General features: G+C 38.6%; 2 protein-coding genes across 2 annotated transcripts; both read right to left on the reverse strand.

The window, feature by feature from the left end:
- Window positions 1-680: 680 nt before the first annotated feature.
- Window positions 681-22,129, reverse strand: LOC113073030 (scavenger receptor cysteine-rich type 1 protein M130-like; the record flags this gene model as incomplete). Its single annotated transcript, XM_026245902.1, has 14 exons — window positions 681-721; window positions 826-903; window positions 1,001-1,297; window positions 1,972-2,289; window positions 2,366-2,540; window positions 3,163-3,245; window positions 4,637-4,705; window positions 5,158-5,222; window positions 6,517-6,530; window positions 13,028-13,180; window positions 16,743-16,783; window positions 16,879-16,956; window positions 17,780-18,079; window positions 21,829-22,129. Coding segments are annotated over 14 exons (2,013 nt in total), but the record flags the coding sequence as incomplete, so codon positions are not given.
- Window positions 22,130-22,688: 559 nt separating this feature from the next.
- LOC113073002 (soluble scavenger receptor cysteine-rich domain-containing protein SSC5D-like) lies at window positions 22,689-27,144 on the reverse strand. The gene is made up of 4 exons (XM_026245883.1): window positions 26,987-27,144; window positions 26,500-26,823; window positions 25,920-26,240; window positions 22,689-23,109 (listed from the first exon to the last, which is right to left on the reverse strand). Exons 1-4 carry the CDS (start codon window positions 27,042-27,044, stop codon window positions 22,766-22,768), a joined length of 1,047 nt encoding a protein of 348 aa, XP_026101668.1. The 5' UTR covers window positions 27,045-27,144; the 3' UTR covers window positions 22,689-22,765.
- Window positions 27,145-27,378: the final 234 nt, after the last annotated feature.

A 27,378-nucleotide genomic window follows, 5' to 3' on the forward strand; every position in this document is an offset into this window, starting at 1 on the left:
CCTCTTAGAGAGAGCTGTGAGTGTAGACAGACAAACCTGCTGTCAGTTCACAACACATGACTGATCACACACTGAATAAGACACAATATGACAGTCTCTGGATCTCTCCTACCTCTCCTCATCACTCTGTTCTGCTGAATCAGTATAAGCAGTGGCACTAAGAGCAGTAAGAGCACAACTCCCAGAACAATCACAAGCACTGGGAGAGACACTGGTGGAGGAGTTTGTGGAGGAGAGACTGATGTGGAGCGCACTGAAGGAGAAACTGGAGGAGAACCTGATGATGTTGTGGCAGGAGTAGTGGACACTGACACATCTGACAAAAACACAATAATAATCATGCAAATGACTGATTAAATACTCAACTATTATTAGCACTAATAATATCAAACAATCTTGCTGTGACCTTCACAGTTGAGTCTAACAAGCTTCTTGTGGGAGCAGTCAGTGTGGTTATTCTGGGAAAAGGGACAGTCCCAAAGATGAATCTCATTCCCACTGCACTCATCTTTGTTCATCCACACAACACCTTCACCAGCACCAAAGGTTGAATTCCCATCAGCCCTCAGTGCTGCTCCACAACCCAGCTGCCTGCAGACCGCCTGAGCATCGCTGATGTCCCACTGATCATCACAGACTGAGCCCCACACAGCGTTATGATACACCTCCAGCCTCCCAGAGCACCGGCCGTCCCCTCCACTCAGTCTGAGAGGAACATGATCTAAAACACACACACATCAACCAGAACAGAACAGCTTCAGCACAACATTTACAACAAAGTTGTTAAAAGTGGTTAAAATAATAATACAATTATAATAACCTTACTTGAACACTGTCTTTTGTATGAAGATGGTGAGGTAGAACATGTCAGAAAACTCTGAGGTGACTCACTAATCTGATCCTCTGAGAACAAAATAATTGTAAGGCAAAAATTATCATATTTAAACAAACAAAAAACGACAATTTCAAACCAACTTAAAGCAGTTAAATATCATCTTACTTGAGCAGGTGATTTTGGCCACTTCATTATCACAGTCATACTTTCCCCAGGCTGAAGATGGACACTGCCATAAAGTGGAGTCATGTCGTCGACATTTAAGATTATCAAGCCAGTTACGAGGCTTCAGTCCCTCTGAATAACTGGGTTCATTGCCAGATCTTCCACAGTTCAGCTCTTGACAGATCAGACTCGCTGTGTCTCTGTCCATCTGGTTCCAGCACACATTACCCCAGGATCCATTGTAGAAAACCTCCACATTCCCTTCACAGCCCTCAGTTAACCTGATCTCTTTAAACTCTAGATGGAAAGGTATGTGCATTAAAATAACTGCAATTCAGGTAGTGCGTATTTTGAAATAAATAACCAAATAACTGGTGTGGCGAGTGGGGCGGGGCCGAGAGGCGTGGGAACGAGGAGTGAGGCCAGGTGTAGTGATTGGAGATGAGCTACACCTGCGCCCCACCGCCAGTATCGAGTCCCACGTAGGAGATGGAAGGATATAAAACTGGAGCGACGACCGTGAAGGACGAGAGAGGACTAGGCCTGGGACATTATTTTATGTTTGCTTTTTATTTTGACCGCACAAGTCGTCCGTGAGGGGCTTGTGTGCTGTTTTGTGTTTATTTTTTAATTATTAAAATGTTTTGATTGTGCGCCGGTTCCAGCCTCCTTTTTCCCGATGAATAGGAAGTTTTTATCGTTACAACTGGTTAATTCAAGGCTGATTCATGCTGATTCATCTAAAATATTATGGTATCCTAATGTTAATGACATGATATGCTATCAGCATTTGCAACATGCATTAGCCTTAAAAATACATTAACGGAGAACATTTCCTCTTAGTTATCGTAATACTGTTACTGACATTTAACCCTCGCAACGTATGTTATCAGCATTTGCAACATGCATTAGGCTTTTGTTGGGGGAAAAATTACATTTCTGGAGAGCATTTCCTCTAGTGTACCGTTTACCTGAGCACACGACTCCTACATCTTTCTTGTGTTGACAGTCATGTTTTCCCCAGCCTGGAGAAGAGCAGCTCCACAGGGACGTCTCATTCCCCTCACACTCCACCTCATCCAGCCATATGGGTCCAGAACCAGGACCAAACCAGGCTGGTACCGGCTGATTACTGAGGGCCACTCCACACTGCAGCTGTCTGCACACCACATGAGCATCTTTAATATCCCAGGAGTCATCACACACTGTCCCCCATGAGCCGTTGTGAAAAACCTCCAACCTCCCTGCACAGTCTCCCCCAGAACCCACCAGCCTGATGGACCCCCGACCTGATATTCAGAGACAGAAAAACACTTTATTGAACACAAACAACTGAAGAATCTGTCCAGATGTTGTTCTTCTCACCGATGCAGGTGATTGACAGCTGTTGTGTGGAGCTGCAGCTGAGAGTTCGTGGAGAGCTGCAGTTCCCCAGATGAGCTTCACTCCCAGAGCACTGGAAGCCCGTCACACACTCATGACTGTGTTCAGGACTGGATGAAGAGGAGCTGTAGAAGTTCAGCACAGAGCCACAGCCCAGCTGTCTGCAGACCACAGAGGATTCAGAGAGACTCCAGGAGTCCAGCAGAACTCTCCTCCAGACCTGATGGATGAAAACTTCCACCTCCCCCTCACACTGTCTCTCTCCAGACAACCGCACCAGACCGTCATGAAGAGCCAGAGAGGAATCTGAGTGAAAGATCTGACATTTCACTAAAATACTGCAAATGTGTTAAAGACCACAGAGGAACACTTACATAATAAATTTGTTTTATATCAACATTACATTTATATAAGTAAATTCAAAACTTAAATGACACAAGCATTAATCTTCAATCTGAAATGTATAGAGAATATATACAGCATTTTGTATAAGATTAAGTCTTCCAGTAGCATAATGTCAGTAAAGGCTACAGTAATATAGACTCACTAGAGCAGATGACTCCAACATCTCGACTATGAGAACATTCAGCTCGACTCCATGAAGAGATGGAACATTCTGAGAGTTTTGTTTCATTCCCGTCACAATCAAACACATCAGCCCAGATTTCACTACTTCCCTCTCCAAACCAGTCTGATCCCACAACAGACACAGCAATCCCACAATTCAGCTGTCTACAGAGGACACTGGCAGCTCTCATATCCCAGCATGCATCACACACTGTGCCCCATTTACTGAAGTACTGACGTTCAACTCGACCAGAACAGATGTCAGGACCATTGACCAGTCTGAGATCAGTGTAACCTGCAGGAAATTAAAACATATTTAAACAAGACATAATAGGATAGTTTAGAGGGAAGAACTAACTGTTTATTTTTATTGCTGTTGTTGTATTACCATTCATAATGCATAACATGCTCATTAGAAATGTTGAACAATTGGATTTTAGTATGTTTAGCGATTAAAATGTTGTATTCGATTTATTAACTGACAGGATAAACAGTGACATTTTACCAGAACATATCAGTCCCACGTTGTTGTCTTGAGAGCACTCTGTGTAATTTGAAGTTGGACACAATCGAATGGTTGATTCATTTCCTCTGCACTGAATCTCTTGTGTCCACATCTGAGTGTCTCCTTTGCCAAAAGCAGCTGCTCCCAGCACCTGTACAGGAGCCCCACAGTCCAGCTCTCTACACACAACCTCTGCATCCTGCTGGTCAAAGGCAGCGTCACACACTGCGTACCATGTGTTCCCATAAAGCACCTCTAACCTCCCGGAGCACAGGTGAGGTCCATCAGCAAGTCTTGTAAATCGTCCATAGTTTATGGTTTCTACATATTTGCATAATAAATAAAACCAATTAAATTAGAGTCATGGTGAGTGAAGCTGTCTTACTGTGAATGTTACAAACAAACAACAACTGTGAGTGATTAAGTCTATCCTTCGATTGAATATTGTAAATAAAAACCTGGGTCATTTCATAATAATAATAATAATAATTCTTTACATTTATATAGCGCTTTTTTCTAGAGACTCAAAGCGCTTACATAGTCAAGGGGTATCTCCTCATCCACCACCAGTGTGCAGCATCCACCTGGATGATGCGACGGCAGCCATAGTGCGCCAGAACGCCCACCACACACCAGCTTACTGATGGAGAGGAGACAGAGTGATGAAGCCAATCAGCGGATATGGGGATTGTTAGGAGGCCATGATGGTCAGAGGCCAATGGGCGAATTTAGCCAGGATGCCGAGGTCACACCTCTACTCTTTACGAAAGACATCCTGGGATTTTTAATGACCACAGAGAGTCAGGACCTCGGTTTAACGTCTCATCCGAAGGACGGTGCTTGTTGACAGTATAGTGTCCCCATCACTACACTGGGGCGCTAGGACCCACACAGACCACAGGGTGAGCACCCCCTGCTGGCCTCACTAGCACCTCTTCCAGCAGCAACCTAGTTTTCTCAGGAGGTCTCCCATCCAGGTACTGACCAGGCTCAGCCCTGCTTAGCTTCAGTGGGCAACCGGTCTTGGGCTCCAGGGTGATATGGCTGCCGGCAATATCCTGGTGCTTGTAAAGCCTCTCCATATCCTGGTGCTTGTAAAGCCTCTCCACAGCTCATCTCTCTACACACCACTGCAGCATCAGTCATATCCCAGCTATCATCACACACTGTTCCCCACTGACCATCATGAAGAACCTCCACTCGACCAGCACAGCGACTGTCACCATTCACCAGCCTCACATTCACACTGTCTGTACATGAGGGATACATCATAAAATAAGCATAAGCATTTCAGCATCACAGCTTCACAATTAACCCTAACCCTAAATTCAATGTTTATAACTAGCTCAGAAACAAACTGTATAAAATTATTGTATATTGCATATGTTGTGTTAAGAGAAGAAAGGTTGAGAAGTGATTAAACAATGAGCTGCATGAAATCACTTACCTGAGCATCTGACTCCAGCATCATAATTATGATCGGCACAGCCGCTATCATGTTTACCCCATCCTCTTGATCTACAGTCCTTCAGTGTAGACTCTGATCCTTCACACCGCACTCCATCCATCCAGATTTTTCCTGATCCAGGTCCAAAGGAAGAATATCCTGGTGCTTGTAAAGCCTCTCCACAGCTCATCTCTCTACACACCACTGCAGCATCAGTCATATCCCAGCTATCATCACACACTGTTCCCCACTGACCATCATGAAGAACCTCCACTCGACCAGCACAGCGACTGTCACCATTCACCAGCCTCACATTCACACTGTCTGTACATGAGGGATACATCATAAAATAAGCATACAACAATAAAATATTAACCATATAGAAGTTATAACAATAACATGTAATTGCATAATCACATGTAAATCAATACAATATAGAATGTTTACAAATATAATTTGAATTTCATCTGTTGGTGAGTGTACTTACTAGCAGTGATGAGTGTAACCAGTGAAGACAATAAAATAAGTGTCAGACAGCTTTCCATTCCTTTGTCTGCCCAGAAAAATTAATTAATTCAGCACCAAAGTTTATTGTATCCTCCCTCAAACACACTGAAGAAACTGGCTCCTGTCAGCCCCCTAAAGAGAGAGAGAGAGACTCACAGCTGCCAATGACACTCACTGTTACCTTATTAGACACAACAGAGGAAATCATCAAACACAATCAGTGACAAATCAGAAAGCTGCATTTTTATTTTCTCCATATATATCAATAAAGTGTGAGCGCTGATGAGTGGGACTCCTCCTCCAGCGTGAGAGACACTTCACTGAGGACAGAGTCGTGTCAGTCAGAAGTCAGTGTGGAGATAAAGTCACAATAAACTTAAAGCAGATTGATAGAGAAACACTGCAGCTTATATTCAGCATCAAAACCTGAACCTGAACACAGCAGACACAAGCACTGATGACTGACTGCTCACTTCAGACACTTACTAAAACTTTACTTCACAAAGAAAAAATATAGTTATTATAAATATAGAAAATATAAAATAGAGGGCTATTCAGTAAATCTGTAAATAGAAATTGGTTTCTATTCCAGTTATATTAATTTGCCATTAAATAAAAGACATTTGTAGTTGTAGAAGGGTGTTTCATACTGCAATTCATAGTTCATCCAGTAGGGGGAAGCAAAAGATTTCTTATTGAAAAGAGAAGCAGACAAGCGTTCAATGGAGGACCAAGAAATTCAGAAATTAAAAATAGCTAAACAAAAAAATAGATAAATAAATAAATAAATAAAATAACAGGGAAAACAAATAAATAAATAGTTTACCTGATAAAAAAGAAATATAATTTGTGTGTAATAAAACTTAACCAGGAATTTATATGTGTTACTTTTTTCCTTTATGTATACTGTTTTTTTTTCAATTTATTTTTACTCAACTTTTTATTTACTTATTCTCTCATTTTTTTGTATATTTAATTAATCTATGTATTTATGAATTAATTTATTTTACATTTATTTATGCATTTATTTATTTTTTAGATTTATTTATTCCACATGTATTTATTTCCAGGTTTATTTATTCATTTATTTTCACTTTGGTTACTGACATAACCTCTGTTCCCTGAAAAGGGAACGAGACATTGTTTACGTTTATATACACTGAAGCGAGGTCCCAGTGGGGGTAGCTGACAGGCAGGGGAGGTTCAGCAGCCTCGTGCCACAGAGAAATCTAATCACATTTCTCTCCACAACAACCTATCGATGTCAGAATGAATGCTGATATCACAGATACACACACTTGTGCATGGAGGGCGTACAACCATCATCCAAACACTCTTTTAACAAAGACAAAACTACTGGAAACAGGCAGTTGACAGGGACGTAGAGATGTCTAGTACACAGAGTGCTCACCTCTGAATGACCGACAGCTGAACAGACAGAAGGTGCTGGTCTGCCCACGTCTACAGGCTCATCTGAGTGTGAGAAGAGGGCAAGAATGGGAACCACTCCACAGCTCCCATTTTGTCCATGCAAACGAGAACATGCTTGTGATGGACCTAAATGTAGAAACACTTAAGAGACAGGTGAACTGCTCCGATCACCAGGCAGATCCAGGCAGGTCATCAGTTATTCTCTGTGTCTATCCAGCCACTGAATGCTGCATGAGCAACCAATGCACAAGGCTGCTGTTGTAAAAGGCTGTGCCCCTCCGCAGGGCCAGCACAGGCATTTGCGAGTCACCAAGATGATGAGCTCAGGTGTGGATCCCGTGCAGGAATGTACACTTTTGATCATAGTTGAAGTAGTTACATGTGAAGCAGTCCCAGCCTGCCAGATTATGATACAGTCTGTAAACACTGGGGCATTTTGAAGCCTGCACAGACTGTTTTATTGCTCAAAAGTATGTGGAAAGATGCTATGTGCAATGAAACAGACCCTGTGAAAGACAGACACAAGCCTGTAAAAGGGACCTTTCCACCACATAAATTCATAGACAAACCTTTCTCTGAATTAACATATTTCTATCTACTATTCACTTGAGAAATATGAAATCATACATCCTTGCCTATATATGTAAAATTGAATGAATGTTTAATTATTACTTAACCATGATCGCACAAATGCCATGCTTATCTATGAGCTCCAAATTAGGTTTCCTATATGATAATTCACATTACACTTTGCTAATTCTGCCACATTACCAGAATCTTCTCTTGATCACCCAATCCAGTTTCAAATGCAAAATACAATGCTAGAGACCATAAAGGATCATAAAATTTCCCTCCAAAGGTACATTCCTCATCTCCTCACACTATAAGATCATGATCACCAGATCAGGCCAGTTATTTTATTTTTAGAAGATAAGGAAGCTGAGAAGTCTTCTAAGGACCCCTAAGTTTGTGCCAGGCTGTGGCCTTGTCTTTCCATTCAGCAAAGATCCTCAGATTTCAGCTGGTTCTCTCTCATCAAGACAACATCAAGAATAACTGGAGCCTCAACAAACTGCATCAGGACAGTTTTAATCAAATGGGCAAAACATGCAAGTATCAAACTTAGTCTCATTGTTTGATCCATTAATAATCCCCACCCCTTATAAAGAAGGGAGTGTTACAACTAAGAAACTGATGGTTTGCTCAAGGCTGTTGATCTGCTGAATCTCAAACAGTAATATAACTTATTGCATTCCTGTACTCTACAGCTCCCTTTCCATTGCTTACATTTAGCTTGAGTCTGATTTCTTTATTTTTGTTCCACAGTCTGTACTCTTATCTTTTTAAGCATCTCTGAAAAGCTTGTTGTCTAGAGTAATCAAAACATAATCTCACTTGTCACTGATGATAAAAATCCAGCATTAATAAAAAGCAATGTTACTGTGCCCTGCAGGTATCGCAGCATTACCAAGCAGTTTTTCTGTAAGGCATATGGTGTGGTGGTCATCTATGATATCACAATGGAGGACAGTTTCAGATCAGTCCGCCCCTGGCTGATCAGCATACCGGAGGCCGTAGGCGACCCTATACCTGTCATGATCCTTGGCAACAAATCGGACATGAAGAATGAGAGAGAAGTGTAGACAAAGGAGGCTGAGCAGAGGTGTGGATGTCTCTTATGATGTCAATCACACAGTATATCATAGTAAATTATTAATAATATCTAATATGCTCTGTCTTTATCTAACATCACCTTGTTCAACACAGTAAGCACAGATTAATAGTATTTGATAAATTTGATAGGGAGCAAACTTGAATTTTTATGAGTGCAGCTTATACTGGAGCTAATGTTACATCTGGCCAGGTAAGAACTCAAAAACACACAACTGCAACATGTTGTTAAAGACTGACATATTTTGCTAAGCTGTGATGTTTGTAACACTTCAGCCACGGCTGCAACCCACAAAAAAATGATATAACTGAGACAGCTACAGTAACCGACATAATCTCCAAAGTGCAATCAAAAATGTGACTTTGCTGATTGTGTGAACCATATGTAGTTTATTTACTTTGAAAGGCCCACTATATGTGCGTGCTGGCAGCCAAGTTGAGATCACATGATCAGCCCAATGCTGCTAAGTTTATCTCATTATCTCCACTATAATCAGACACTTTCAGCTGTTGAATAAATTAGATATGAGATTATTGTACAAGCAAAACATATTTAGTTTTATATACATATATATATATATTCAACATTTATATGTATTAAGTATTTATTATTATTATTATCATCATCATCATCATTATCTTAAAGGTTTTTAATGAACATTGATATGTAAATGCAACTTGTTTATTTTTTTGTTTTATTGTTGTTGTTTTATTTATTTTAATTCATGCTTTAAGGGTCCTGAGGGAGCAGTAAGACAGAGTATGGGTAAATACCAAAGATATTAATTTGCCATCATATCAAATACATTTGTATATGTGTCCAGCAGATGGCAGCAAAGCTCTTATTATAAAGAGCAGCCGACAAGAGTCTTGTCCTTGTGTCACCACAAGAGAAAAAAAAATCATTTATTTAATCCACAGCTACATTTTGGCTACAAATCTAAATTGAATCAGTGGGTTACACAAGTTTGTACAATTAAATGTTGTAAACTTATTGCATGCAAGAAAGAAAAGTGATAGGCCTATGAGCAATGAGGGACATGTGCCCTATTAGAGCTTTATATCTAGTGGCGCCTCTTATGTTATTGTTACTGTTACCCCCTTAAGGCTCAGATGAGGTTTCTGTCCTCTATGCAGTGCCTCTCTCAGGTTTGGGACGGATATCAAAATCAGAGAAAAATAGGTGTGGGTTGGCGGATGGATAATTTATTTCATGCAGAGACTTTCAGGTGATGTTTGAGCATCTCTACTCACAACTCTTCACAGTCATTTAGGACTCTTCTATTTCATTTAAAACTGTTTATGAGGTCACTCATCAAAATGTTCATAAAGGAAACTGATTGGGACAGGAAACTTTCCAGTTCATTTACAAAAACAAAGCTCAGCAATTGCAGATATAGATATACTAGTGCAGATAACAAATTACTTCATGCTTTGAGTTCATGTTAGTAAGCCTATTAAATCAACTGTAGGCTACATTTTTAAAGACTCAAAAGTATTATTATTCAAAAGTATGTTTTAGCAATGCTTGTCAAGAACACATCAGTTTACATATACTGTATGAATGCATATAGTATATTAGTAGGGCATTAAAAAAGACAAAATATATAAACAGTTCATTATACAGAAAAAGTTTGTTATTAAGATATTAACATCTAAATAAAATAAGAAAAAAAGAGCGCTATCTCTGTCAGTAGTGACATGTAATGTTGTGTGCAGCTTTGAATGACTCGGTACTGCAGGGAAGGACAATCTCCAACCAAACGAATATTAAAAGAATCATAAATTAGCAGGACATAATAAATAGAACAAAGACTTGAGATTTGACTTGGACCTCAGAGACTTGTGAACATGTCTGATTATAATGAAGGAGATATATTCTGATTAAATGCCACTCTGCGCTGCTTATATAGGCTGTTTCCCACACCCTTTCTGCAAGATAAGGCTTCAGTATTGGAGTAGTGAGTAGTTTCTGTGATGGTTATTGTTAGGGGTAAGAGGGTCGGGTTATGCATTAGAAAATATTTTTCAACTGTCATCAAAACAATTTAAGTTTATGAGATGTCCTGACTAATACAGCGAAACAAACGTGTGTGTGTGTGTGTGTGTGAGAAATGATTTCGTATTTCTTAATATATCCCCTGTGTAATGTCATTGTAAGGAAAACCCTCAGCCCTCAGCTCAGCAGGTGGAGGCTCTGAAGAAATAATAAAAAAGGCACATAACCGTGTCTGAAAAGAAAAAACAAGAAGGATCAGCCCAACCTTAAACTGCAGATGAAGCTATTTCTGCAAAAGATTCAAGCTCAAAGCAAATAATCAGCCACAAAACAAGACTTAAAACGGTTTGAAGTCATTTAAAACATTTTAAAGCTGAAGTGCACGATCACACAGTAAACTCTGAAGTTGGGACAGGTGTATAAATGTGTGATCAGTGTAAATGTTTTTTTAAATCACTTTACAATAAATCATTTTACATGTAGTGTGCAATAAATCTCTACAGACTAGTTTTGCTTTAACTGCTCTTTAAAAACACGGTAAATAGACTTAATGAATAATATAATTTTCTTATTTGTTCATTAGGTAAAAAGCATTAATATCAGTACAAAAATTATAAGCTAAATACTGAAATGCACAAATACTAACATTCGATGTTACCGAATTTTGCAAAGCATAAAAAAATTTAATAACATAAAAACACATTGATGCATTTGTAGCAATATAAGAAAGTCCCAGTAGCTCCAGTATCTGTAATATGATATCATGAACAGAAATAGTTGGTGTGGTCATTGAGTCATAGGGCCCTTCCTTCTTTGTTTGACTACTCCCCAATACCAGCATAGTCTGTTGTTAAAAAACAATAGCAAATTCACATATTTCATAGTAATAATTTCATTTACATTTAGTTTTAATTAGAAATGTAAACATTATAAGCATAGTTATAAAGTATAAGGTGACAATAACCTACCTAGGTTTCTCTCATCTTCATTGTGTTCTTCACATCATCCTCCTCCTCCTGATCTTCCTCTGATACACATGTAAAACAAAACTTCACATTGTAATTTGTAATATAGCTTGTCATGTCATAGACTATTAGATTAAACCTGATGAAGCCATGATGATTCATTAATGGTAGTGCAGTAATAATAATAATAATTATATAATATAACTCTCAGTTTGACTTTCACTCACTTCGAAGGTACAGCCAAAATCTGGATTTGATCTTTTATAAGTGGGCTTTTTGCCAATGTCAAGTTAACTTTTTTTTTAGACCATGAGCTCTTTTTTATTTTACTGCACTGTGCCTTGCTTTTTTAAAAGCTTACATTCATTCTGTGTGAACAACTTGTTTATTCAGCTCACTGAATTTTAGGGTTAATTCACACTGCAACCACAGATGATTACAATCATCAGAGTTTTCTAAAGGAAATCACCATACAGCTTAGATTTTTCACAACATGAAAAATGCAGAATGAACATATTTAGTTCATGGAAACAAATGAAGAGTAATGGCAACAGACACTGACAGGGAGACACAATGATCCAACAAAACCTGACAAGTGTGCCTGTTGTGCTGGTCAGCATCTGTCAGTGCACTTTAAACTATTCTTCACTTTGTGTGGCTGGCCTCTTTTTATAGCAACTGTTGAACAGTCAGAAGTTTTCAATTATCTGCATTGACTCAAAGAGCTGATGCAATCATTCATATCATATTTTAATTAACTTATTTGAAAATAAATTGTGTTTGGGGAACTAAGTTAGTTCTTTATCTCTTCCAGCTCTACAAATGCACCTAATATGAAACCGCTTATCGCTCTCGAAAAGTTCACACGGGAAGAAACTTCTCGCTGACACACAAATAAACATGCAGTTTTGTGGTTTGGAGTCTGATAGACTGTCATCTACAGATGCATCTGATTACACAAACACAGAAATATAAACTGCTGCACCCATCTGACATTCTCAGTTCAGAGACTGAACTAGAGTAAGATTGAAATCTTACTTTTTTATATGATTAAAACTGATTAGATAGATGTGAATGATAGAAAAAGCTTTAATTCCACAGTGGCTCACGGCCTGTATGTATAAAACCTCTCAGAAATGCTCTTAATAGTCTGAAGCTTAGACTTAAGTCTTAAAAAATTCTTAGTTACAAGTAGGACTTTTCTAAGAGTAAGATACTTTTATAAAGAAGCTAAAAACAACTTTTAGAAAAGTCTAAAACTTATTCTTAACTGTTGACTGAGATGACACTTATTTAGTGTTGCAAACTAAGGACTGCAATGATGTCAGCCAAAAATGGCTGCCATCGACCTCTGAATCAGTCAATAGTGACCATACTCATGTGAAGTCACAGCAGCACAAAACCAATTATTTAATGTAACTACAATAAAATCATTTAATTAAGACATTGAAATATTTTAATATTTAAATTTACGCTTTGCATTTTGCAAATTTATCATAAATTGTTACTGATTCTTTGAAATTGTGTTCTATTGGTATGTCTCCTCGCTTACAGTTGGAGCAATGATGTGAACAGGAGTACCATTAACATCTCCAACAACTCCAGAAAAGCCCACAATCTTCATGAAAGTAGCTTGTTTTTTCAGCATGGTTTGATGATCAGTTGGAAAGTCAATGAACTGACATTTGCCTTCAGCCATATCACCCTGGAGCCCAAGACCGGTTGCCCAGTGAAGCTAAGCAGGGCTGAGCCTGGTCAGTACCTGAATGGGAGACCTCCTGTGAAAACTAGGTTGCTGTTGGAAGAGGTGCTAGTGAGGCCAGCAGGGGGTGCTCACCCTGTGGTCTGTGTGGGTCCTAGTGCCCCAGTGTAGTGATGGGGACACTATACTGTCAACGAGCACCATCCTTCGGATGAGACGTTAAACCGAGGTCCTGACTCTCTGTGGTCATTAAAAATCCCCTAAATTCGCCCATTGGCCTCTGACCATCATGGCCTCCTAACAATCCCCATATCCACTGATTGGCTTCATCACTCTGTCTCCTCTCCACCAGTAAGCTGGTGTGCGGTGGGCGTTTTGGCACAATATGGCTGCCGTCGCATCATCCAGGTGGATGCTGCACACTGGTGGTGGATGAGGAGATACCACCTGACTATGTAAAGCGCTTTGAGTGTCCAGAAAAGGGCTATATAAATGTAATGAATTATTATTAGTAGTAGTAGTAGTGGGCAAAGTTCTGTCCGACCTAGGAAATTTGACATCTTCACCCTTGATTTAAAAAAATAAAATAAAAAAACGTGCAAGATTTTGTAAACCTATTGTATAGTTGCTTAGAGTCAGTTGTTTTATTTGTTTATTGAAACATGCCAAATTGTGCAGTCATAATTTTTAGCCATACTGCCATACAAAAAAATTATGATCACATGCAAAAACGAGGACCAATGAAATGAAAATAACGTATGTTGTAGTCAGTGTGTCAGTGTTGCCGATTTAGTGATTTTGTTAATGACTTCCTCACCCCTTTAGAGACTTTTTTTTAAAAGCCTAGCAACAAAATCAATTTATTGGACAAACCTTATATACATTCTGTGACTCTCCCATGACATAAAGGCAAGTTCACTGATCTACAGTACATAAATAGAAATATAGATAAGTGAAATCACCTTTATGAGGTCATCTAGCAACATTAAGTGACCAGTTTTAGCTCCTTTTTTAAGTTGAAAGCAGTTGGCAACACTGGTCAGTGTTATTTTATTTTTTATTTTTTTTTATCTTTTGTATTTTGATGGTTTAAGTGAAATTTGGGGTCATAAAAAAAAATTATCCACACTTTTAGACACTGTTGTGTCTGCTTACTGTGTCATCAACGGTGCACTGCTGCATTTTTCCACATTTCCAGCCAAAAAAATGTAATTACATTTCTGCAGTTAGAGCATTGACTTGTTGAGTGGAAGAGGTTATTAAATTTCTTAATATAATTAATAATAATAATACAACTTTTTAATCTTGACAATCAGGTTTGTATTGTTTTATCAAAGCCAAATTATCATATAACTCCAATATGTCATATCTTCACTGGAAAGTGTGGGTCTCCTCTTTGCTGCCATTACTCATAACTAGGTTAGGAGACCTCTTTAGCTCTCTTAAATAACTTAGGAGCTGAGACCCAGTCTTAACCTTTCTGAATCACTCTTATTCTCAAATCTTGGAATAAGATTAAAATTACGTCATTCTTAGAATTTTGACTAAAATTACTTGAAGCTTTATACAGACTCAGATCTGTATCACTGAAGTCTCCCATCATTTAATATCATTTGACTAGAGTCCCAAATTTTTGTTTACTTGGGTGTTGATGGCCTTTACTTGCCAAGGATTTATTCTTTTAACATCCTTTCATGATGCCTCACCCCTCTGAGTGAAGTGGTTGTGTCTGTGTTGAATCTCCTCATAAACTGCCTCAGACATCGTCCTGTGTCTCCTCTTAGAGAGAGCTGTGAGTGCAGACAGACAAACCTGCTGTCAGTTCACAACACATGACTGATCACACACTGAATAAGACACAATATGACAGTCTCTGGATCTCTCCTACCTCTCCTCATCACTCTCTTTCGTTGAATCAGTATAAGCAGTGGTACTAATAGCAGTAAGAGCACAACTCCCAGAACAATCACAAGCACTGGGGGAGACGCTGCTGAAGGAGTTTGTGGAGGAAAGAGTAATCTTGATGCGCCAGTAGTACTGAACACTGGCAAATCTGTCATTATAAAAACAGGCAGATACAAACATTAAAAATAATGCATTTAATATATATATATTACACACACACTCACCTATTATTAGATTATTAGGAACACCATACTAATACTGTGTTTGACCCCCTTTCACCTTCAGAACTGCCTTAATTCTACGTGGCATTCATTCAACAATGTACTGAAAGCATTCTTTAGAAATGTTGGCCCATATTAAGATATATAAAGATGCTCCATTGGCTTGAACTCATTGTCATGTTCAAGAAACCAATTTGAAATGATTCGAGCTTTGTGACATGGAGCATTATCCTGCTGGAAGTAGCCATCAGAGGATGGATGGTCATGAAGGGATGGACATGGTCAGAAACAATGCTTAGGTAGGCCGTGGCATTTAAACGATGCCCAGTTGGCACTAAGGGGCCTAAAGTGTGCCAAGAAAACATCCCCCACACCATTACACCACCACCACCAGCCTGCACAGTGGTAACAAGGCATGATGGATCCATGTTCTCATTCTGTTTACGCCAAATTCTGACTCTACCATCTGAATGTCTCAACAGAAATCCAGACTCATCAGACCAGGCAACATTTTTCCAGTCTTCAACTGTCCAATTTTGGTGAGCTCGTGCAAATTGTAGCCTCTTTTTCCTATTTGTAGTGGAGATGAGTGGTACCCGGTTGGGTCGTCTGCTGTTGTAGCCCATCTGCCTCAAGGTTGTGCGTGTTGTGGCTTCACAAATGCTTTGCTGCATACCTTGGTTGTAACGAGTGGTTATTTCAGTCAAAGTTTCTCTTCTATCAGATTGAATCAGTCGGCCCATTCTCCTCTGACCTTTAGCATCAACAAGGCATCTTCGCCCACAGGACTGCGCATACTGGATGTTTTTCCCTTTTCACACCATTCTTTGTAAACCCTAGAAATGGTTGTGCATGAAAATCCCAGTAACTGAGCAGATTGTGAAATACTCAGACCGGCCCGACTGGCACCAACAACCATGCCACGCTCAAAATTGCTTAAATCACCTTTCTTTCCCATTCTGACATTCAGTTTGGAGTTCAGGAGATTGTCTTGACCAGGACCACAACCCTAAATGCATTGAAGCAACTGCCATGTGATTGGTTGATTAGGTAATTGCATTAATGAGAAATTGAACCGGTATTCCTAATAATTCTTTAGGTGACTGTATATATATATATATTCAACTCTAAACACTCAAATAATATTCCTTAGTGTTGCTGTGACCTTTACAGGTGAGTCTAACAAGCTTCTTGTGGGAGCAGTCAGTGTGGTTATTCAGGGAGAGAGGACAGTCCCACAGGTGAATCTCATTCCCTCTGCACTCGACTCTATTCATCCACACAACACCTTCACCAGCACCAAAGGTTGAATTCCCATCAGCCCTCAGTGCTGCTCCACAACCCAGCTGCCTGCAGACCACCTGAGCATCGCTGATGTCCCACTGATCATCACAGACTGAGCCCCACACAGCGTTATGATACACCTCCAGCCTCCCAGAGCACCGGCCGTCCCCTTCACTCAGTCTGAGAGGAACATGATCTAAAACACACACATCAGCACTGACCAGCTTCAGCACAACATTCACAACAAAGTTTAAAGTTGTGATAATAATAATACAATTATAATAAACTTACCTGAACACTGTCTCTTGTATGGAGATGGTGAGGTAGAACATGTCAGAAAACTCTGAGGTGACTCACTAATCTGATCCTCTGAGATTAAAAAAAAAAATCGAAAAATAGAACAAAATAATTAAAGGGATACTCCACCTTAAAATAAAATTTTGACGTTAATCACTAATCCCATGTCGTTCCAAACCCGTAAAAGCTCCATTCGTCTTCGGGAACACAATTTAAGATATTTTGGATGAAAACCTGGAGGCTTGAGGCTGTCCCATAGACTGTCAAATAAACAGCAGTGTCAAGGTCCATAAAAGGTATGAAAGTCGTCATCAGAATACTCCATCTGCCATCAGACGTGCAATCTGGGTTATATGAAGCGACGGGAACACTTTTTGTAAGTGAAGAAAACAAAAATAACTTCATTCAAGGATGCACTGTTTCTTTGTGTATTTAGCTTTGATTTAGAAGAAAACAGCGCATCCTTGTGGTGTGGATGACTCAGAAGAGCATACGCAGCACGGTGATATGAAGAGACACAGAGGAGAGCGTTGCCAAAGGAGTTATTGAATAAAGACATTATTTTTGTTTTCTTTGCTTACAAAAAGTGTTCCTGTCGATTCATATAACCCAGATTGCATGTCTGATGGCAGTGTTCTGACGACAACTTTCATACCTTTTATGGACCTTGACACTGTTATTTACTTGGCAGTCTATGGGATAGTCTCAAGCCTCCAGGTTTTCATCCAAAATATCTTAAATTGTGAGATGGGGGGTAAGTAATTCATGACAAAATGTTCAGTTTAGGGTGGAGTATCCCTTTTAAAGGCCAAATATATATATATATATATATATATATAAACAAACAAAACATGACAATTTCAAACCATCTTGAATCAGTTAAATATCATCTTACCTGAGCAGGTAATTTTGGCCACTTCATCATTATCACAGTCATTCTGTCCCCAGGCTGAAGATGGACACTGCCATAAAGTGGAGTCATGTCGTCGACACTTAAGATTATCAAGCCAATTATGAGGCTTCTGTCCCTCTGAATAACTGGGTTCACTGCCAGATCTTCCACAGTTCAGATCTTGACAGATCAGACTCGCTGTATTTCTGTTCATCTGGTTGTAACACACATTACCCCAGGATCCATTGTAGAAAACCTCCAGATTCCCTTCACAGCCCTCAGTTAACCTGATCTCTTTAAACTCTAGATGGAAAAGGATAAAAATCAAGCTTGACTCTTACGGAATGACAATGTTTTAATTAGGGATGGGAATCATAGATAATTTAACGATTCTGATTCTGATTTCTCCTAATGAATATGTTTCCTTAATTGTTCCATTAATGATTATTTTATGGATAAAAACAACACTAAACAAACAAAAAATACTTTAGTTATTAATATATATAAATTACTAATATTGACCAAATGCCCAATGCATATTTTTAGCTACACTTTGTCATATGAACATGCAGTCTGTGTAACTACATTGATTTTAAGTCTTAATGTTAATTGTAAACTGTATGTCTTTAATTCACTAAAAAGGACAGACTGATTAGAGATTAGTTTGGGAATCATTGGCCATGCTGTGTGTTTAATGCTGATTCAGTAGTGTTATATTGAGGAGCGGATGAGTGAGTAGTTTGGAAAACTTTAAAAGTTTGATTAAATTTATTATTTACATTATTGTTTACCTGAGCGAGGGCTGGATGATATGGCCAATGTTCATATCACAATATATTTCTAAATTTCGGTTGATATGATATAATTCCGATATCGATATGAACACAATTAAAAAACCCTCATAAAAACTACCAAGAATGCCCATAACAGATCTCTGTGCATACAAACTTACGAAAAATGAATTTGTCAAGTTTATGACACCTCATTTAAAACCATATAATATTTTAGAAAAAAAGACCATTAAAAAAACATTAAAAAAGTTTTTGAACAGTAAGAAATTCTCTTCTGCTCACCAAACCTGCATGTATTTGATCCAAAATACAACAAGAACAGTAACATTTTGAAATATTTTTTACTATTTAAAATAATTGTTTTATATTTGGAAATATTTTAATTTATTTTAAATAAACGTAATTTATTCCTGTGATTTCAATGCTATATTATTAGCATCAATACTCCAGACACGATCCTTCAGAAATCATTCTTATATTCTGATTTGCTGCTCAAAAAAAAATTATCATGTTGAAAACAGCTCAGTAGAATTTGTCAGTTTATTTTTTTGATGAATAGAAAGTTCAGAATAACAGCATTTATCTTAAATAGAAATTGTAACATTATAAATGTCTTTATCATCACTTTATCATCGATTTAAAGGGGGGGTGGAATGCTATTTCATGCATACTAAGTTTTTTACACTGTTACACAAGAGTTGGATTCCCATCCTAAACATGGACAAAGTTTCAAAAATTAAACTTCCGGTTTGTCACAAGTTTCGGAAAGTTTTTTTCGAGTATGGGTCTGTGTGCAGGCGGCAAGGAACTCGACCGGAAGTTGAAATCGGGTGGGGGCTGCCATCTTTTAGCAGAACTTCACTTGCGTTAGCATTTCCATTGACTCCCATTCATTTTGGCGTCACTTTGACAGCGAATAACTTTACATCTGAGGCGTTTAAAGACTCCGTTTGTCCATTATTTATTTCTAAAGATTCACGACTATGTATAAAGGGCTCCATTACATTTTATGTTACATTATGGCCCTGTATAAACAGTTTTTGTAAAAAATAGGCTAACGATTGCGTCATAACCATTCTACTCTCTGTCGCATTACCATACAGACAGGAGGAGAAGCTCGCAGGCAATTAACTTAACATGGCGTACTGGCGTTACATTTTAAAATACTATACAAAATAATTAATCAGAATACTTACTCCTGCTCACTCACGACAAAGAACTCCCCGCTCAATTTCGCCGTCTCTGCAAGAGTAAAAAGGGTCACGATCGTGTGTTGGAACCGCAGGCGGTGAGTAAAGCTGCTTAAAATATCTCTGCCTCCTTGTTAGTGCATCCGCCTCCTATGCAGGAGACCCGGGTTCGAGCCCCGCTCGGAGCAAGTGCGAGGGGCGTCAGAAAGGACCCGGGAGAGAGGGGTTACATAAGCAAATAAGTTTCATACCACATGTAACTACTCGCTGGTCATTAAACAGTCTATGTTTCCAAAGTACTAATGTCCATTTGTTTTATTTATAGATATGGAACACCGTGAAAACTACATACAAACAGAAACACAAAAAAATATAGTTTTACACATAATACGAAGGACATCAATGCAAATAAAGAAATATACATAAATGAACACTTTTACCGTGGTGGCCTGGTTACCAGCAGTAGAATGGTGTAGAGCTCTAACAGGTGTATCTAAGTTCAAATCTCATCATTCAATTTGCAGCACTTCCAGGTTAAATCTAATCAGGAAGGGTCACATGACCTTCGATTTAATAAAACTTAGCAGTACCACAAAATAAACACATCAGAATTCATGCAATTGACACACATATACAATATTATATTTAAATTGTAAAGTCTTAAATACAAAAAGGAGCAAAACCCTGATATTACAAATACCTCATACACAACCCATAAATGACCTATCAGTGTCAGCTACACCACATAGAGACGTCCTGTTGTAGTCGTTGCTGCTGCTGCTCTCGTTCAGTTTCAGCCTGGGGATCTGATTCTGGATCATAAATAAACGGCTGAATCTGACTGTTAGCCATGGTTTGTTTTGGATGATGTTTTTTTTCCTCATGGTAATGTCACAACTTCCAAACGCTCTCAACGCAAAAGCTTACTCGCGCTCGTGATTCTTTAACTCCGCCCACACGTCACGCATCCAGCGGTTCGTGTTTTTCCGAAAAGAATCGGCACAGACTATTTTTCTCTTATAAATATAATAAAACTAAAGATTTTTTGGAGATATGAAGGATGCAGTACTACTCTATAGATACTCAAGATTAACAGGAGATTGAGTGAAAATGAGCATTTCACCCCCCCTTTAAAGCATCCTTGCTAAATAAAAATTTCTATAATTTCTTTCCAAAAAAGAAAAAAGAAAGAAAGAAATTATACTTACTTAAAGCTTTTGAATGGAATAGTGTATAATGTTACAAAAGCTTTTTGTTTCAGATAAATGCTGATCTTTGGATCTTTCCTTTCATCAAATAATCCTTTAAAAAAAATTCTCAACTGTTTTAAATATTGATAATCAGCAAATCGGCATATTATAATGATTTCTGGATTATATGATACTGAAGACTGGAGTAATGATGCTAAAAATTCAGCTTTGATCTCAGGAATAAACTACATTTTAAAATAAAGGAGTTATTTTAAATAGTACAAATATTTCACAATTTAACTGTTTTTGCTGTACTTTGGATCAAATAAATGGAGGCTTGGTAAGCAGAAGAATTATTTGAAAGAAAAACATTATACAAAAAAAAACATTTTAAAAACATTAAAAATCTTACTGTACAAAATCATTTAACTGGTAGTGTAAGCTGATTATTCTTATAGATTGAAACAGATGTGCTTTAGCAGTATAAAGAGTATGAAAAGTGTGAGTTGCTGGAGACGGATTTGAATGCAAAGTGATTGTCTGATTGAGAGCGGTAGAACTATCGGTTTCTCCAGTAACGGCTCTGAACAAAGCAGCTCCGCTTATGAACACTTCTTTATATCGGATAAAAAAAAATGCCATCGAATCTTTTCTGAAGACACTCGGTTCACTTCAGATATACATTCATATAAAACACCCGCGACGTGTTTTGATTTTGAAACATGCAGTGCTCATGTTTATTGAACGAAGTCAAAAACCATATGGGAAATACTGCTAATGTGTATCAAAATATCAGAAATGTGTTTAAAAAGCATATCACCTTTATTGAAAAAAATCATATCACGATACATATTGATATTAAATTATTGTCTAATCCTGACCTGAGCAAATGACTCCAACATCCTTCTTGTGTTGACAGTCATGTTTTCCCCAGCCTGGAGAAGAGCAGCTCCACAGGGACGTCTCATTCCCCTCACACTCCACCTCATCCAGCCATATGTGTCCAGAACCAGGACCAAACCAGGCTGGTACCTGCTGGTTACTGAGGGCCACTCCACACTGCAGCTGTCTGCACACCACATGAGCATCTTTAATATCCCAGGAGTCATCACACACTGTCCCCCATGAGCCGCTGTGAAAAACCTCCAGCCTCCCTGCACAGTCTCCCCCAGAACCCACCAGCCTGATGGACCCCCGACCTGATATTCAGAGACAGAAAAACACATTATTGATCATGAACAACTGAAGAATCTGTCCAGATGTTGTTCTTCTCACCGATGCAGGTGATTGACAGCTGTTGTGTGGAGCGGCAGTTGAGAGTTTGTGGAGATCTGCAGTTCCCCAGATGAGCTTCACTCCCAGAGCACTGGAAGCCCGTCACACACTCATGACTGTGTTCAGGACTGGATGAAGAGGAGCCGGAGAAGTTCAGCACAGAGCCACAGCCCAGCTGTCTGCAGACCACAGAGGATTCAGAGAGACTCCAGGAGTCCAGCAGAACTCTCCTCCAGACCTGATGGATGAAAACTTCCACCTCCCCCTCACACTGTCTCTCTCCAGACAACCGCACCAGACCGTCATGAAGAGCCAGAGAGGAATCTGAGTGAAAGATCTGATATTTTACTAAAATACTGCAAATGTGTTAAAGACTACAGAGGAACATTTATTTAATAAATATGATTTATACATTTAGTACATTTTACATAATTAATTAAAAAACCTAAATCACACAAGCATTAATCTAAAGTCTAAAAAAGTACATGTATAGGGAACAAGTACTGTATATTGTATAAGGTTAAGTCTATCAGAAACATAATATTAGTAAATCTCACAGTTAATGGACTCACTAGAGCAGATGACTCCAACATCTCGTCTATGAGAACATTCAGCTCGACTCCATGAAGAGATGGAACATTCTGAGAGTTTTCTTTCATTCCCGTCACAATCAAACACATCAGCCCAGATTTCACCACTTCCCTCTCCAAACCAGTCTGATCCCACAACAGACACAGCAATCCCACAATTCAGCTGTCTACAGAGGACACTGGCAGCTCTCATATCCCAGCATGCATCACACACTGTGCCCCTTTTACTGAAGTACTGACGTTCAACTCGACCAGAACAGATGTCAGGACCATTGACCAGTCTGAGATCAGTGTAACCTGCAGGAAATTAAAATGTATTTAAACAAGACATAACAGGATAGTTTAGAGGGAAGAACTAACTGTTTATTTTATTGCTGTTGTTGCATTACCATTCATAATACATAACATGCTCATTAGAAATGTTGAACAATTGGATTTTAGTATGTTTAGCGATTAAAATGTTGTATTCGATTTATTAAAGGAGCTATGTGGAGGTTTTTACTTAAAAAAAATCTTTAAGATAGAGTTTTCATTTGTACATGTATGAGCCAACCATGATGTAAAAAAAAAGAATGACACCTCGACTGTCCACCACGGTTGCCTCTATCAGCCTGTAGGCTCAATTGTGTGTGGAGGAGTCGGGCCCGAATTGGCGCGAAAATTCCTGAAAATATAATCAGGAAAAGTAAATATAGTCACTATTCTGAACTTATAAAAACCTCGCAGGGAGACTCCAAGAAATCATGGAAAGTGCTTAATAATGTTTTGAATAGGGGCCATAAAGACACTGTGCTCCCAGACACAATTAATAAAACTGATCTTGCAAATGATTTTAATAATTACTTTGTATCAATTGGGGCTAATCTCTCAAAAAACACAACTCAACCACACAGTGTCTCTTACAAACAATATATGTCAGGCAACTATCCAAATTCCTTCTTCCTAAAGCCTACAGACGCCACTGAACTGCATAATATCATAATGGCTCTGAAGAGCTCAAACTCTGCTGGAGAAGATGAAATTAGCAGTAAAATATTAAAAAGTATTGCCAAAGAAATAATTGAACCACTTACACACTGTATTAATCTCTCACTGCTTACAGGAACTGTTACCAAAATGACAAAAATTGCAAAACTAATTCCGATTTTCAAATCTGGTGATAAAAATGACATAACAAATTATCGTCCCATATCCATCTTACCAACTCTTTCCAAAATATTGGAAAGAGTGGTTTATAATAGACTTATTAATTATCTTAATACACTGAACATACTCAACCCATCCCAGTATGGCTTTAGAAAAAAACACCACCTGTATGGCGATCCTTGATCTTACTGAAAAGATCAATGATGCAATTGAAAAGGGGGAATATGGTATTGGTGTATTCTTAGACCTTTCAAAAGGCCTTTGATACCATCGACTACACCATACTACTGTACAAACTGCACCATTATGGAATTAGAGGCCAACCACTGAATTGGTTCAAGAGCTACTTACACCTGAGGCAACAATATGTAACTATCCATGAACAGACATCAGAAAACAAATACATTAAATATGGTGTTCCACAAGGATCCATATTAGGTCCTCTCCTCTTTATTATTTACATTAATGACCTGGAAAATTCCTCAAAGACCCTCCACAAAGTAATCTTTGCAGATGACACTAACTTGTTCCTATCACACAAAAATGAATTTGAACTTCAACAACTACTCAACAAAGAGCTTCAGAATGTGGATAGCTGGTTCAAAGTAAATAAACTATCCATAAACGTTAGTAAAACCAACTACATAATATTCTGTCCAAATAAAAAACAACTTAATTTCGAGGATTCAAATTTCAAGATCAAAATAAGAGGAGAGGAACTAAAAAGAGTGAAGACGACTAAATTCTTGGGTGTCTTTATAGATGATCACCTAAACTTTAAACACCATATTGAATATCTTGTCAAAAAGCTATCAAAATATGTTGGTCTGTTCCTTAAGCTTAGACACCTGCTTCCCCACGCAATACTACTTACTCTTTATAAAACCCTCTTTGAACCACATTTAAATTACTGCAATATTATATGGTGCAATACTTATTCTACTCACCTAAAAAAAATTAGAAATTCGACAAAAAAAAAAATTCGTGCCATATCATGGTCTGTTTTCAATGCTCCAACTTTTCTTTAGGTATGGTATTTTAAGACTAACTGAATATAATATATTTCACAATGCATGTACTATGTATCAGGTGGTCTTTGGTTTGAATAACAGTCTATGTGAGCTTGTTCCCATCCGCTATCCCCGGCACACTTACCTCACTAGAAACATGCATATCATTACTGGTAAAAAGCGGAGATTAAAAAGCACTGGTATGAGTGTAGTGTGCCGGGGACCGCGGATCTGGAACGAGCTGGAAGAAAATTTGAAAAAACTCAAGCTCGATTTCTTCTTTTAAACCTCAAGAAACAATTACTAAACTTGAATACATCTTCCTGATGTACGTACTATTTCTCACTCTGCATGTATGTCAGTATAAATTTTTCAACCTCAAGGTAAACTGTTAAACAAAATTGTATCTGTTAAATGGGATCTCCTTCCTTTTGTTGTATGAATGTGATGTATGAAATGTATTATATGTAGGCCAGGCCACACATTTTTGTTAATTTTTATTTTTTTTCCCTAGCTTGTCATGGCCCCCTATTATAAGATTTAGATAGCTTCTTTGGGGACCAGTTCACATGCATGCTCATCTTAAGTGTATATGAATATATGTATGTGTATATGTGAACATGTGAATAAACTAAAATGTGACGTCATGCGCGTTCTCGTCTACTTGGGCTAACAACCGTACGGCACGCCAGCTATTATAGTAAGCAGCGGCAATAGTGTTTTCAAATGGACTCTGCGGATGGAAAGAAGCGACCAGCCTCCAGCACAATTCAGACACCCACGGACACTCCTCGTAAGTAAAAAAAAAAAAAAAAAAAAGAGCGTGCGCACTGAGAACAAGCATGAGACTGACTGCAGTTCATCTAAAGGCCACTGGTGTCAGTAACGGTTAGAAATTTCAGAACCTACGCAATGCTCCTTTAACTGACAGGATAAACAACGACATTTTACCAGAACATATCAATCCCACGTTGTTGTCTTGAGAGCAATTTGTGTCATTTGAAGTTGGACACAATCTAATGGTTGATTCATCTCCTCTGCACTGAATCTCTTGTGTCCACATCTGAGCGTCTCCTTTGCCAAAAGCAGCTGCTCCCAGCACCTGTACAGGAGCCCCACAGTCCAGCTCTCTACACACAACCTCTGCATCCTGCTGGTCAAAGGCAGCGTCACACACTGCGTACCATGTGTTCCCATAAAGCACCTCTAACCTCCCGGAGCACTGGTGAGGTCCATCAGCAAGTCTTGTAAATCGTCCATAGTTTATGGTTTCTACATATTTGCATAATACATAAAACCAATTAAATTAGAGTCATGGTGAGTGAAGCTGTCTTACTGTGAATGTTACAAACAAACAACAACTGTGAGTAATTAAGTCTATCCTTCGATTGACCCTAACCCTAACCCTAAATTCCATGTTTATAACTAGCTCAGAAACAAACTGTATAAAATTATTGTATATTGCATATGTTGTGTTAAGAGAAGAAAGGTCGATAAGTGATTAAACAATGAGCTGCATGAAATCACTTACCTGAGCATCTGACTCCAGCATCATAATTATGACCGTTACAGATGCTACGATGTTTACCCCATCCATTTGATCTACAGTCCTTCAGTGTAGACTCTGATCCTTCACACTGCACTCCATCCATCCAGATTTTTCCTGATCCAGGTCCAAAGTAAGAATATCCTGGTGCTTGTAAAGCCTCTCCACAGCTCATCTCTCTACACACCACTGCAGCATCAGTCAGATCCCAGTCCCAGTTACACACTGTTCCCCACTGACCATCATGAAGAACCTCCACTCGTCCAGCACAGCGACTGTCACCATTCACCAGCCTCACATTCACACTGTCTGTACATGAGGGATACGTCATAAAATAAGCATACAACAATAAAATATTAACCATATAGAAGTTATAAGAATAACATGTAATTCCATAATCACATGTAAATCAACACAATATAGAATGTTTAAAAATATAAATTGAATTTCATCTGTCGCTGAGTATATTTACTAGCAGTGGTGAGTGTAACCAGTGAAGACAATAAAATAAGTGTCAGACAGCTTTCCATCCCTTTGTTTGCCCAAAAAAACGAATTAAATCAGCACCAAAGTTTCTCCTCTGCTCCCTCAAACACACTGAAGAAACTGGCTCCTGTCAGCCCCCTAAAGAGAGAGAGAGACTCAAAGCTGCCAATGACACTCACTGTTTCCTTATTAGACACAACAGAGGAAATCATTAAACACAATCAGTGACAAATCAGAAAGCAGCATTTTTATTTTCTCCTTATATATCAATAAAGTGTGAGCACAGATGAGCGGGACTCCTCCTCCAGCGTGAGAGACACTTCACTGAGGACAGACTCGTGTCAGTCAGAAGTCAGTGTGGAGATAAAGTCACACTAA

Source organism: Carassius auratus, unplaced genomic scaffold (genome assembly GCF_003368295.1).
Source record: "Carassius auratus strain Wakin unplaced genomic scaffold, ASM336829v1 scaf_tig00011242, whole genome shotgun sequence".
Taxonomy (NCBI): domain Eukaryota; kingdom Metazoa; phylum Chordata; class Actinopteri; order Cypriniformes; family Cyprinidae; genus Carassius; species Carassius auratus.

Excerpts from the sequence above, each read along its gene's own strand:
- LOC113073002 (XM_026245883.1), bottom strand. The coding sequence starts at position 27,044 with ATGGAAAGCTGTCTGACACTTATTTTATTGTCTTCACTGGTTACACTC. Across the intron at positions 26,241-26,499 it reads TGCTGGAGTCAGATGCTCAG|AAACCATAAACTATGGACGA; the intron begins GTAAGTGATTTC and ends GCAAATATGTAG. Across the intron at positions 23,110-25,919 it reads CGTGGGATTGATATGTTCTG|GTTACACTGATCTCAGACTG; the intron begins GTAAAATGTCGT and ends AATTTCCTGCAG.